Source organism: Vipera berus, assembly GCF_964194415.1.
Source record: "Vipera berus genome assembly, chromosome: 1".
Classification (NCBI taxonomy): Eukaryota; Metazoa; Chordata; class Lepidosauria; order Squamata; family Viperidae; genus Vipera; species Vipera berus.
The window spans coordinates 362,530,333-362,544,103 of NC_138202.1; the positions used below are offsets into that span (position 1 = coordinate 362,530,333).

A 13,771-nucleotide genomic window follows, 5' to 3' on the forward strand; every position below is an offset into this window, starting at 1 on the left:
CATTTCATCTCCGCGGCACTGTCCAGCTTCCCCCCCCCCCCGCATGGCCTAAGAGGAACAGTGAGGCTCCTCCAGTGGACCATGCCTTGACACTTGCCCCAGTCCCATCTCCTTCTGCCCGAGACCTTCAGATCTGCCCCACTCCTGCCCAGGCCCCCATAGGTACCCTTGGCGTGAAAGATGTAGAGCTGGCCATGCCCACCCAGTAGGCCACATGCACTCCAGCCACGCCCACCCAGTAGGCCGCACCCACCCGCCCCCCACGAGGGCAACTGCAATGCTGATGCGGCCCTCAAGGAAATTGAGTTTGACACCCCTGTCTTATCAGATTCCCCCACCTGCAGGGTGCGGTTTTGCAAGGCTTGGGGAGGGGGACCCTCCTTCCTGAGAAGCAGAGCCCCCGGGTTGGGAGCTCGCTGGGGGGGGGAGCTAGGAAGCAAATCTCTCCTTCCCCCTCCTGCCCCTCCCCAGATACGGGACCCTTTCCTGGAAGGTCCCCCAGGTTTGCCTGGGAAAGAGTCTTGGCTTCGCCCGTCTTTAGACCTCGCTGAGCAGGTCTAAACCTAGCTAGGTCTTGGATGGGAGACCACCAGGAACTGACCTCCCGGGTCGGGGAGTGGAGAAACCCCTTCTAAGGGGGTCCCAGCAGACCTTTGCCCAAAGGCAGCCGGGCTGGGAGTGCCTCCCGAGACGATTCCTGTTGGATCGGTTATGTTTTTATGTAATTTATTTCGTTTAGGCGCTTCCCAGTTCCAGGCAGCTCATTACGGACTAAAATACAATATGTGTATGGGAAGAAATGAAAAACAAGCTAAAGAAGAGAACAAATTTTTAAAAAATAGAGAACAAAATGGTAAATCCAGCCAAAACATGTAAAACAGCATCCCTCCCCCCCCCCCCCCCGATACAGGCAGTGTCCAATTTCCTGGGATTTGAGGAAGCCTTGAAGTCCTGGCTGTGTTCCCAGGTTGGGGGGTAATATGGGGGGGGGATCATTGGTTGAGCCCCTGTTTTTTTCACTAAAACCTTGGTGTGGTGATTTAGTTGCCTTTCCCTGGTCTGGCTATGGTTGTCGGTTTAATTCTTTACTTTTTTATGGATTTTGTAAGCTGCCCAAGAGCCTTCTGCAAAAGGCAGCTATATTAAATCAAATTAAATTATATATTCCAACCCCCCCATACGAGGGTGCCAGCCCCTCTGCCCCAAAACATGGGAGAAGAGAAGAGCCAGGCTGTTAAGGCCCTTTGGAGGGCCATCGGGGTGGGAGCTGTCTGGATTCCTTGGGGAGCCTCATTCCAGAGGCAGAACAGGGGTGCTTCCAGGTCCCCCAAATACGGTTTAACGGAAGGGGACCGGAGGGCATCGGCCCTGTCAATTCCAGTCCGTAGGGCAGACTTCTAGGGCAGACAGGCGTCCCTCGGTTATTTCGACCCTGCTTCATGCACTAGGCGGCTATGGCACATAAAGGTAGCATTAATAATTTTTGGGGGGGGGATGTTTCTGACTTTTTGTGCTGGGGGGGGAGGGGAATGAGGCACATGTGCCTGGCACTGCATTTCACATCCTGAGGCCCCAGAAATATCATTCGGGGTGAAGCTCGGAGACTGCAAATCAGCCAGGCTCAGCAAAAACCCATCGGTGGTGTCAGAATTCCCTGAGGTCTCCTGGAGAGTCGGCCCAAAAGTTTTTTAGAGACCCCCTGAGGGCATGAGGACACCCTTGACTTCCGTTGCCTTTCCTTGACCAAGACGGGGTGGAGGGTGGGCATTCCAGGCCTGGCTGCCAGGGGGACCAGCCTTCCTGCTTAGCTACACCAGAGTCCCCCCCTCCTGCCAGCCTACAAAGAGGAGCTTCGGAGCCGGACCACCCCCAAGCGGTACCAGGGGGGTGGGAAATCTAATTGCCGATACAGCGTGGCAAACAGTGGCAAGCCTGGCATGTCCGGAGGAGGAGGAGGAGGAGATGGTCCTCCCGGCCCAGAGAAAGCATTTTCTCATTTTGTCCTGCCCCCCCCCCAGGAAAACAGAGAGGCAAACAGAACTAGGGAGGGGAAGAGAAGAGAAGGGGGCACCCAGGATTTCTGTAGGAGCCCCATGAATGAACAGAGCCCCCACAGCTGATGGCTACCTCCCCCTTTCATGCAGGGAAGGGGCTGGGCTGGGGGAGGAGAGACACGGGCAGTGTCCTCCTGTAGTTCAGGAGAGTTACCTGTCGCTGCCTCACCTGTTCATCCAGGTAGAACTTGGCCTGCTGAGGGGGGTCCGTTATGTCAGTTATAAGCTCTTCGGACAATCCACCCACCCCCTCCCCAACCAAAGGGGGGCCTTTAGCCATCTGTCCTGACCAAAGCCGGGCACAACCAGCCTCCCAGAAGCAGGGATCCCCAGGGCTCCCCACACTCTGGGACTGCCTGCCAGAGCAGCTGCCCCCTTTGGGGTGCTTTGGGCCACGCTCCCTGCAGCTCCTAAAATACCCTTCCCCTCCCCGTGGGCCCGCCACCAATCACACTCTAATCAGGCCCCTCTCCCCCTCCCTGGCTGAGTGACAGCTGCTCTGCCCCCTCCCTGCTTCTCTTACTCAGCCCTTGAGTAATTCACAACACCTCTCTGTGGGGCTGGCCAGGCTGTGGGTTTGCTGGCTCTGCTTGCTGCTCCCCCAAGTTTGCAGCTCCCACTCGCCACGGCTGTCCTCCCCCTCCTGGAGGAGTGGGGGGGGACTGTAAGAGGGGAGCCACTCTGGGGGCACCTAATTTGATCTTGGCCACAGAAGCCCCTCCCCCCAGGCTGCCTGGTCCCCACCTGCTAAGACCCCTGTGGAGCAATGAAGCCCATGGCTTAATCTGGGGCAAAAAAACCCCTTCCCCACCAGGTCCTGGAGTGCTTCTTCAAAAGGTGGCGCAGGGGGTCTTCATGCCCACTGAGCCCCCAGGCCTGCTGGGTGGGCCCCATCCATGTCTGTCTCCGCCCCCCCCCAGGAGGAACAGCTCTGCCTCCCTCCCTGGGCTGCCTTGGCCAGTGGGAGAGGGATGGGACGGCATCTGGGCCAGAACAGCCTCCTTCCTGGGAGGAGAACAACACAAAAACAACACAGTCTGTGCTGCGCGTTGCAATCTGTTGGCCCCAACCTCAGCGCAGAACAGAAGGGCTAATTTGTCATGTACCCACAAAAACTGGGGGGGCTGCAGAGTCAGCCGGCGGTGCCCCTCTCCAAACGGCGTCCTTCTGCCTTTGACGGGGAGAGAGGGCAGCGGGCCATGGGTGGCCCCCATGGGTGGTCTTGGGGGGCCCCTCTGATTTCCTTGGCTAAACGTTTGGAGCTGGCCCCCAGGGAAGAGAGGACCCTCCCCTTGGACAGAGGCTTTGGGGGTAGAAAAGGCAAGGGGAGAGACGAGGTACCCCCAACCCCCTTGGGGAAAGACCTCGGTCTGGTGTCTGCCAAGCGGCAGCCTGGCGGGAGCTGCCCCTTACCCAGAGGTAGATTCGGCTGAAGCCAGGAAAGAAGCCCCAAGGGTCAAGGTCACAGCCCAACCCAGGACCTGTCTGGCCACTCCAGTCTCTGGTCATTAGGGTCCTTTTCCTGTTCAGACCCACCGCCAGGTCCCATGGGGTCACAGCAAGTGGAGATACAGACAGTTCCCGCCCCTTGCAGAAAACTCTCAGGGACTGCTCCTGTCCAGGGACTGCCCCCTTCAGGCGGCCTGTGGGCCTGTGAGCCACCCTTTGACCAGGGGCCCTGGCGTCGTTGTTCTGCTACTTCCTGGGAGGAAGTTTGGATCCAGGAGCCCAGCAGAGGCAAAAACGGGAGGGGTTCTGAGGCAAAATGCCCTTAGAAAAGGCTCGTCCTTTCCTGATGCTGCTAAATGCTGGTGCCCTTTACGTGGTGGGTGGCATGGCCCACCACACACAGGCCACGGTCAGTCAGGGCATCCAGCTGGCCAAGGGGCCGGCTGGCCCTGGTGGGAGGGGATTCTGGGCTACTTAGGCCTGCCCAGCGCTGCTCTCCCTGCTCCTCCCCAAAGCAGCTGGAGGATGAAGCATCGGAGAAGCTCCTCTCCTGCTCCTCATTCCCCCCACCCCCCACCCCAAGGGGTGAGGAGATCCGGTGAGGACTCTTGGGACCAACCCAAGGAATCCTGGCTGCATTCTCATGTGTCTCAGTTCCTGAAAGGATCTGACTTGGGTGTACATCGAACCTAAATGCATTGCGGGTGAGCCAAGCAAAGCCCCCACAAACCAGCCCCTCCAGGTGGGTCTGAGCTGGCTGGGGGTGGTCCTGTGAATGCAGCCATGGGCTGCCGTTTCCCATTTAGAGGGAGCGTGGGGAGGGGCTCCCTGGGTCCCGGCGGGTGGATCTCCCTCCATTCCAGGGCCGAGATGCGGCGTCCCTGGTCAGGCTCAGCCCAGCCCAGGGGTGGGGGGTGGGGGGGGGGTAAAGGCTTTCCCCAAGCAGGAAGGATTTGGGTGCCATATTTGGGGGAGCAGCCTTGGATGTAACTCCTTGTGTGTGCCTCCCAGGCTTGAATCCCCTTCCCGACCCAGGGCCCCCCAGCTCCCCCCAACCTGAAGGTGGCAGGGCTGGAGGTGAGGGATGGGAAGATGGGAGGAAGGGGGGAGGGCCTTCAGGCGAGGGAGGGAGGCAGGAGAGTGGAGCTTGCAGCTGCCCCAAGGCCCTTGGCAGGTGCCAGCTGGGCTCTGCCCACAGCGGCTTGTGCAGGAGGAGTAGCCGGTGTTGTCTAGAATCTCCTCTTTCTGCCCCTGACGGACAGACCTGTGGAACTTCGGACACCTGAGATGGTGCCTGCAGGCCAGAAGCTACTGGCATGGGGGAGGGAGAAAAGCTTGGTGCTTCTCTCCAATAAGTCCAGGCCCCAATCCAAAACTAAGCAACTTTGATCAGCTGGAAGAAGGATCCTACATCCCACGAATTTGGGGGGGGGGGGCTTAAAGGTCACGGACTTGACTCTTTAGGACCCCCATCACAAGACACCCAGCATTGCTACCAGAGGCAAGGTTGACTTCCAACAGCACCCCCAAGCTGGACCTGGGGTCTCCGCAGTGAAGGCCAGAATGAGAAGGCGACAGCCAGACGTCGGGGGTCTCCGGGCACTCCATCCTACCCTCCAAGTAACGGGGCGCCGCTCCTGGCCCTGACCCTCCCTGGCAGCGCGGGAGGAGACTTCCTGACGGCAGCAGCGAAAGGTGCGGCGGAGGGAGCGGTCCGACGGCTCAGGTTGGTTTCCATAGCAATAAGAAGGGAGAGGGTCTCGCCGCCGCGTTGCCATGCCGACCGTGGCTGTCAGTCAAAGCTTTCGCCTCGCCGTTCTCGTCCCGCACCCAGCCCAATTTTCTCCAAGGGAAAGGCGAGGAACCCCAGGCAGCTCGCGCGTCCCACGGAAGGCGCGCGCGTGGACGGCGGTCCCTGGCAGGGAGCCGGGTCGACCCCGCTGCCGCCCCCCGGACCCGGACCCCAGCCCCGCGCTGCGCAGCCCCGGCGTGGCCTCCGGTGTCGGAGCCCCGCCAAGCCCGCTCCTGCGCCTGGCTCGGCCCGCGGAAGCTCCGGGGAGTGGCGCCGCGCGCGCTCCGAAAGACTTTCATAAATTTTCGATGGGCAGCAGGGAAGGCGGGCGAGGAGGCGGAGGCGAAGCGGCGGCGGCGGAGGCGGCGCGCTGCTGTTGCGAGGGAGGGGAGGCCGAGCGCAGCCCTGCCCAGCCCAGCCCAGCCCTGCCCAACCGCCGCCGCCGCCGTTGCTGCTGCTGCTGCTGCTGCTGCGGAGAGAGGCGAGGCGAGGCGAGGCGAGGCGAGGGCCGGGGGCGCGGAAGACGCCCTCCGCCAAGGGGGCAGCCAGGAGGCAGCGGCGGCCGCCCGGGAGGCGGATTCCCCCCTAAAAGCGCGCCGAGCGAGCCCTGCAGCGAGCAGCGAGGCGCGTAGCGAAGTGAAGCCGGGAAGCCGCCGCGGCCGCCGGCGAGGAAGCTGCGGCCGCCGGCGCCGGCCGAGAAATGCCGCTGCTCGGAGCGCCGCCGAACCGCGGGCGGAGTAGCAGCAGTCCCCGCCGCCGCCGCCGCCGCCCACTGCTCTGAGCGCTGACCCGGGACCGGCCGCGGCGCCTCCGCGCCTCCAAGATGCACCGCTGCGCAGGTGAGTCCGCGAGCCGCGTCCGTGGAGGGCGCCGGACTTCCCGCAGCTGCCGAACTTCGCGAGGGGCTGCCGGCGGGGGGCGGGGGAAGTGGGCAAGACCGGCCCGGGAAACTTTCTGGGCCCGGCGAGTGGGGGCCTACCGAGCGCGGCGGGCTCCGCGGCCTCCGTTTTCCTCGCGACTTCCGCGGCCCTGATCCGCGCCAGCGCCGGCCTCGGATCCGGCGGCGGCCGAGGGAAGAAGGCCCCCGCCTGCGTCCTCCCGGACCCCGGAAAGCAGCGGGGCCGGTGATGTAATTCCCGGGGGGTCGGGCGGAGCAGCGCCTCCTGCAAGGCGCCGGAGCAAAACTGCCGTGGCTCCCGAGGGGGCGGCCGGTCCACAGCCTTGACAGTCCGGAGCGCGGAGTAAGAACTGCCTCCGGGCGGCTGGCGCTTCCCGGACCGCGGCGGAGTTGGGCTGGTACTGCAGGGCGGGGGGGGGGGAGCTGGCAGAGGCGATTCCTCCCGCGCACTTCCTCCAGGTCGGGCTCGTTGCTGTTCCCCGGGGGCCCGGAGCTGGGGAGCTGTGCTGCGTACCCCTGGGAAGGCAGAGCTGCGCATCGCCCAGAAGGGCTTCGTAGCCAGCGTGTCCAGCGGCAGTGGGCTGAGGGGCGACGCCCGCCCGCGATCTCGGCAGCCGCTATTAATCGGGAGGGCGGCCAGAGATCGGGTCCTCGGGGGTCGGGGGTTCTAGGGTGCAAGGCGTGGGAGGGGGTGCGGGTGACCCGGCGCGGCGGGCGGGCGAGGGGTGTTCTGGGCGCTTGTGACTCCGCGGTCGCCTGCCGAGGGGGGGGGCGGGGAACGGGGCCGGAGTGTCTGTGCGCGAGCGCAGCGACCCTTTGCGCGTCTGAGGAAGGGGCGGCGGGAGATTCGCGCAGGGCAGTTCGGGGTGCGGGCGTGGGTGACTGAAAGGCGGCCCCGGGGGTCGTGGAGGGCGGGTGCTCTGCTCCGGTCCCCTCGGCTTTTCTCCTCGCAACAACTGGCTGGGGGGGGGGTCTCGGGAGCAGCCGTCGGGCAGCCCTCTTCTCTTCAGTCGCTCGGAGCTTCGACCGGACGAAGCAGCAGCCTGACGGGCTGGAGGCAAGCGAGGGCGAGGGCGCGGAGGGGCGAAGTTCTGGCATCCCCCATCCCCTCAGGGAGTAACACCCCCCCCCGCCGCGGGCGTGGGCAGAAGGGCGGTGAGAGGCGAGGGAGGCGGGACGGACCGTCGCTCGGCCGGGGCCTTCTTCAGGAACCGGGTGAAGGGGTCTTCGGAAAGTCTCGGGGCTGCCCTGCTGCCCTGCCGGCTCCAGCGGGCCTGAGCGACGGCAACAAGATGAATGACAGGAGTGCAAATAATACTGCTGGCGGCTTCCCCCTCCCCACCCCCGTCACCGATCCAGGCTGGCCCAATCCCTGGACAGATGTGCCAGAAACAGGGGTGGGAAAGGGGGGCATCGGATCGGTGGCTCAAAGACAACCGCCCCTCCCCCCCACCCCGAAGCCAGGGCTGTTTCGGCCCAGGAAATCCAGAGGGGCCCTGTCGCTGCCCAACCGGTGGCACCCAAAAGTTTGAGGACTGGCGAGGAGAAGGTGCCTGGCCAGGGGGAGGCCTCTATGTGGGCTTGCCCAGCCATCCTGGGCAAATGCCCCAGGTGGGTCTGGCTGAGAGGCTGCTGGGCTGGAGGGCTTTTCGTTCCCTCCCAGGTCCCTGGGGCAGAGGGCTGGCTTGAGGCCTCCCACTGGGGACTGCCAGAGGGTGCCTGGGTGGCCTTGGTGGGGGGCAGAAGGCTGGACTCAAGGGGTCTTTGGCCTGGCAACCTCAGGGCTGTCCTGTCCCCCCTGCAACCCCTTCCCCTCTGTGCCTGTTATGGGGTGAGGCACGAGCAGTGGGGCACTGGAGTCCAACCTATTTCAATGGCAGCACATTGTGGGGGGGGGAGGTGAACCGCAGGAGAAGAAATTCCTGAAGCTGAAACAGCCTCTCGGCAGACAAAGCCACAACAGATCACAAGCCTGGAGCTTTGTGGGAGGGAAAAGGGTGAGGGGATAAATATTTAGATCAGGAAGCAGAAGCACAATAGTACAAGAGGGTTAGGGTTGAGAAAAACAATCAGCAGCTGCCATGGAGTAGGTCTTGGCTGCGTGGCCCCTGTGATGGGAGCCCCGGGCAGATCCCTCAAGATCCGGCTTCTGGATGGCCAAGCAAGATCCCCTCTGCTCGGCTCCCCCCAGCGCTGGGCCGGGAGCAAAAGAGCAGCCTGCAAGCAGAGCCTAACCAAAGGCCTTAAAGGCTAGGAGGGTGCTGTGGGGCTCAGATCCGGGGGTCTCCTATTGAGGCTGGAGCAGTCAAGCCCCTGTAGGGCAACTTGGGGGGGGGCACAGCATAGCTGGAGAGTGGAGGCGTTTGTGCTGGACATGCCTGGGCCAGGTCTTGGGGCAGGGCCTGATCCTTTAAGACGGTGGGAGGGAAGGAGTGACCCTCCCCCCACTGGTTCACTCTTAGGGCTATGCTTATGGAAGGATGGTGGGGATTGCCCTTCCCCCTGATTCTGCTCCTTGCTCAAATGGTCTGGAGGACAATGCCACTGGCCAAAAGCAGGGTAGGGGGGTGTGTGTTGGAATTGCCAAAAGGCACCCAGGCTCTCGGGGTGCAGGGGATCTTGGCATCAGCCGAAAATTGTCTCCCAAAGGTGGTGGAGGGTATCACATTGATGGGAGAAGCAATAATGCCTGAAGGCCAGGATGGCGGGGGGGGGGGGGGGGAGGAAGGGTGCCCTACTGGCCCAGGCCGGCTGGGCCTTTGAGAAGGACTCGGGCTCCTTCTTTGGACCAGGCGGGGGGGGGGTAGAGAGGGCTCCTGGAGGAAGAAGCTTTCTCCTCCCCCTCAAACGCACAGCCCACCCAGCTCCGTCAAAAGGGGGTCCGCTCTCGGGGGGGGGGAATCAAAAGGGGGTCCGTTCTCGGGTGGGCGGCGCGAGGGCCCCCCCCCCGCTATGCTTTACTTCTGGAAATGTGGCTTTTATCTCGGGTTTGGGCCCCTTTGAACTGGATTTCAGTCGCGTCCCTGTGCAACCACCGCTATTTGTCGGCTGCCGATTTCAACCCGGATCCAAGGTTCGGATGCCTGAGTTGAGAGGCAAAACGGGTCATCCCGTTAACCCAGATTAACCTCCCGGGGCAGCAGCGAGGCGCCCCTTCCGTCCGCGGCGCCCGCGAGGGGCGGCTGTGCTGAGGCGCCGCTTCCCAGCGGTCTCACCGCGGTGAGAAGCGGGCGGGGCGGCGGCGGCGGCGGCGCTCCCGGAGAGGGAAGGTGGTTCAAGGTCAAAGTTGCTCCGCTCCCGCCGGACAGGAAAAGAGCCTCTTCGCCGCCTGCCCGGCCTTCTCCGCGGGGCTGTTTTTCTCGGCGGCCGGACCGATGCGGGTGAGGGGCGCTTCTTGCGGTCGGAACCAACCAGGGCTGCCCGGCTTGTCCCGATCCCGGACTCAGGCCTCCCTCCGCCGAAACGCGCCCGAAAGCAGGGCCGGAGGCGGCGGCCGGGAGGGAGGGAGGCTTCAGCTCGGCTGAGGAAGCCCCGGCTCTACTGCCTGGTGGCCAGCGGGCGACGGGCAGGAAGCGCTCTGCGTGTGCCCCGGGGCACCTTTGATTCCGCCGGGGCTGCTCGTGGGCTAGTTCCCCAGGCTGAGGTCGGCGGTAGCGCCGGTCCTTTGCTCAGAGGCTGAGACGGGCTGAAGCGTCCGAGTCTCCCCGTGGCTGGAAGGGGGGAAGGGTCGCGGCCTGCCTGGAGGGGGGAACGAGAAGCGCTGGAGACCCCGGTGCACCAACGTTCGGCAGCCCCGGAACCTTCGGGGGCGGGGGAGTCTTCCCGCAGACCAGCCCTGAGGGAAGCCCAAAGGGCCCATTCGAAGCTGGACGGAGCGGGGGCCGGACGGCGGGATGCAAAGAGGAGGGAGAGAACGGGGGAAGGAGCAAGCGGGAGGGGGGGAGGGGAAGGCGCCGGACCGGCGGGCTGGAGCTGCCGCAGACGCCGTTCCAAACCGGGCTGGAAGGAGAAGGGCTTAGAAGGGGGGGGAGCGGCCCCGTGGGAAGCAGGCTGGCTAGAGGGGAAGAGGAAGCAGGCCTGGAGGGGCCAGGAGGGGCCGCCAGGGCCACTGGGGGGGAGGGGGGACGCGGTGCAGGGAAGAGAAGGGAAAGGCAGCTGGCAGGGCGGAGGCTGGAGGGAGAGAAGGGACAATGGTCAGATGGCCTGGACACTGTTACCCGAAATAGCTTTTTCTAACATCTATATTTTATTGTGTTTTTAATCCAGGGGACATGCTAATATATTGCAAGTCCATGTATGATATGCCACGTGCTGCATAAACAACCAGTTGGAGGGAGAGAAAGTGGGCCCCGTAAGATGGTTTCCGATGCAAGCCATGGGCTTGGTTGTGGGGGACCTTGTAAAGGGGGCCAGAGAGCAGGGGCCCCACATGCTCTGGCTGTCGCCCTGCCAGGAGAGGCTTCCCTTCCCTGCGGAGCTCCAGGGCCGGCCCCCCACCGAGGAGCCCCCGCCCTTGTTTTCTGTGCCGCTCTGCGGAGCAACAAGGCCTTCAGATTTCCCAGGAGGCCAGACTCCGCTCTCGCGCCCAGAGCAGCCGGGCCCCTGGGGGGTGCGTGCCGGAGGGTGTGTCTCCTCCTTCCCTCCCCCTCCATGGCCAGGCAAAGCCATCCTGCAGTGCTCCCCTCCCCCACACCAGGGCCGTTTCGTTTTCTCCTCCTCCACTCAAACAGGGCCCAAAGACCGTCTGTGTGTGTGTGTGTGTGTGTGTGTGTGTGTGTGTGTGTGTGTGTGTCAATTTATGTCCCTCCCAGAGGGCAAGACAAGACGCAACAGATGGAGCAACCTGGATTTAAGGAGAAACTTCCTAACAGTGAGAACATTTCACCAGTGGAACAGCTTGCCACCAGAAGTTGTGGGTGCTCCATCCCTGGAGGTCTTTAAGGAGAGACTGGACAACTTATTTGTCCGACATGGTACAGGGTCTCCTGCTTGAGCAGGGGGTTGGACTAGAGGACCTCCAAGGTCCTTTCCAGGTCTAGTCTGGCTGATTGATTGATTGACTCCCTTGATGCAGGTCAGCCTCTGCTCATGGATTCAGCCGAGTTTCCAGTCTGATCCTGCCTTGCCCAGTGAAATACCTTCCTGAACACAAGAGGTCATTTTCCACGGCTGTCTCTCTGGTACTTTGTGCATTCACCGCTTTTTCAGGTTCACATACAACAAACAGCCCCGTAGGGGTGGTTAGCTTTCACCCAACCGAGGAAAAGAACCATGGTTCACAAACCAGGGTGGATGAACTCACACATGTCCTAGGTCAGAGTTGTATCAGAATGTAATGGTGGTCTTGGTCCTAGGCCAGAGTTTTCAACCTTGGCAACATTAGGACGTGGGTAGCTAGGGAATTCTGGGAGTAGAAGTCCACACTTCTTAAAATTTGCTAAGGTAAAGGAAATATAAGGACCTGCCTCGATCCCTCTTCCCAAGAAAGCAGAACTCCTGGAACAGGTTCATTCCAAAAGGAACTTTTATTAGGAGAAGCTGACAGCAGGCATAAAAGGCGGGATCTGAGAGTTTCCTGTGCAAATCAATAATTGGCAAAAAAAAAAACACCAATAGTCAAACCAGCCAGTTCAAACGGCCCAATCCCCAAGTGTGAACCCATTGTGGGAACGGGGTTGATAAGGCGCCGTTACCAAGGCTGTTAGACTGTTAGGTCTTCGCGCCTCTTCTGCAGCGAGAGATAAGGCAGATGGCCGGAGGCACGTTCCATTCTCACCCCAGGTGGACATCAAGGGAAATAGGTCAAAGAGAAAGCAGATAGAGGGAAGCGGAAAGGATACATTGTAGCACCCATAGTTCCCCCCTCCCCCAGGATCATGGCAGAACCCGCGTAAGTAAAGAAATCACCCCACTCCCAACAACCAGGTTCTGACATGCCGTCCCTCCTAAAAAAATTAGAGATCCACCTGTAGAGGAAACAAAAAAGGGGCTAGTCCAGTTTATTAGACTATTTGCATGAAATCTAAAGTCTGTTTATGGAACCACTCATTTTGGGAAGGGGGTAGGTCCTTCCAAACTATTAGGTATTGTGGGGAACCATGATATTTTCTAGAGTCTAGGATTTCTTTGACTTCAAAAACCTGCTCTCTTTCTACAATAATCGGTGGTGGAGGAGGGGCTACTGCTGGCCTTAATGGCGAGAATTCTCGTTTCAATAGGCTACAGTGAAATACAGGGTGGACCTGTCTTAGCGTTTTGGAGAGTTCTAGTTCTACAGTTACCAGATTAATTATCCGCTTAATGGGGAAAGGACCGACAAATTTTGCTCCCAACTTCTTTGCTGGTTGCAGAGATTTTAAATACTTTTAAATACGTTCAATTGCCCCATGGGATGTTCCCAATTTAGAATGCTCCCGTTTGGGTTGCAAGGGGCACCTGCCATGTTCATGCAACTGATAAATGAAGTGCTCCAGGAGCACCTCTACAAAGGGCTGCTTTCGCAAATCGTCCAAATGTGAATTCCACAAGGAAAGGACTGATTTCCTGGGGTACTGCATACCTCAAAACGGCATAGGGATGGATCCTGAAAAGGTCCAAGCAGTGTTAGAATGGGCTCCGCCCCACCCCGCCCCTGGAAAGAGTTACAAAGTTTTCTGGGATTTGCTAACTTTTACCTCCAGTTTATCCCCTCTTTTGCTCAGATCGCACTGCCCATCACTAATTTGTTAAAGACTTGGGGGGAGGGGAAACTGAAGCCCAGCCAACCACTGAAGTGGACTATGGACTGCCAAGCGAAGAGAGATGGGCAGTGTGGGAGAAGGAAGCCTATGCCTTTCGTTGGGCTCTCCTGACATGGCGACATTTCCTGGAAGGGAACAAAATCCCTTTCCAAGTATGGACTGATCATAAAAACTTAGAAGCTTTAAAAACACCCAGGGAACTATCCCCCCACACAAGCGAGGTGGTCCCAGCACTTCCATCGCTTCAATTTTATCATGAGACACTTACTGGGAGGGAAGAACTTCCTAGCAGATGCTCTGTGCGATTACCACAGTACGAAAACAGAGATAACAGATCCACTTCTGCTCCTGAGGCAACTAGCGGCGCCAGTAACCACACGAGAGCAAACAGAAAGTCCCAAACCCCTAGCGAGCACGGCGGGGGTGGAATTCAGACAAGCCTTAGAAAAGGACGAATAGTTCTTAGGCCTTAAGAACCTGTGCACAATGAATGACAGGTGGTGGTGGGGAAGCTCTATGTCCCCAAAGCCCAGAGACTAAACTTCATGCACCTTTGTCACGATTCCAAAGTAGCTGGGCACTTTGTTCGTGAAAACCCTTCAGCTAGTAAAACGGCAGTCTTGGTGGCCCTTGATAAAAAAGGATATTGAAAGCTACACGGTCAGTTGTCCCGTTTGTGCAGCAGCCAAACGGAGACAAGGAAAGGCCCCAGGATTATTGCAGACAGTGGCAACCCTGTCAATGACCTGGAGGGAGATTTCCATGGAGTGGGGGGAACACCATTATTTGGGTAGTGACAGACCTGTTCTCTAAGCAGCTGCACTTCATCCCATGTCAA

General features: G+C 60.5%; 1 protein-coding gene and 1 long non-coding RNA gene across 3 annotated transcripts in view; both read left to right on the plus strand.

Moving 5' to 3' along the window:
- The first annotated feature begins 5,749 nt into the window (after positions 1 to 5,749).
- Positions 5,750 to 13,771, plus strand: part of RTN4RL1 (reticulon 4 receptor like 1) — a 34,143-nt gene continuing 26,121 nt past the window's right edge. Inside the window, exon 1 of one of the 2 annotated variants that reach the window (XM_081315024.1) lies at positions 5,750 to 6,134. In XM_081315024.1, coding sequence (XP_081171150.1) covers positions 6,119 to 6,134 — 16 coding nt within the window. In that variant the 5' untranslated portion in view covers positions 5,750 to 6,118. Of the gene's footprint in view, positions 6,135 to 7,023; positions 7,251 to 13,771 lie in introns of those variants that run through there. The other variant, XM_081315025.1, reaches the window with a different exon arrangement.
- LOC308660605 lies at positions 9,010 to 11,359 on the plus strand. Its single transcript, XR_014024757.1, has 2 exons — positions 9,010 to 9,573; positions 11,268 to 11,359. It is a non-coding gene; the product is annotated as an uncharacterized lncRNA (long non-coding RNA).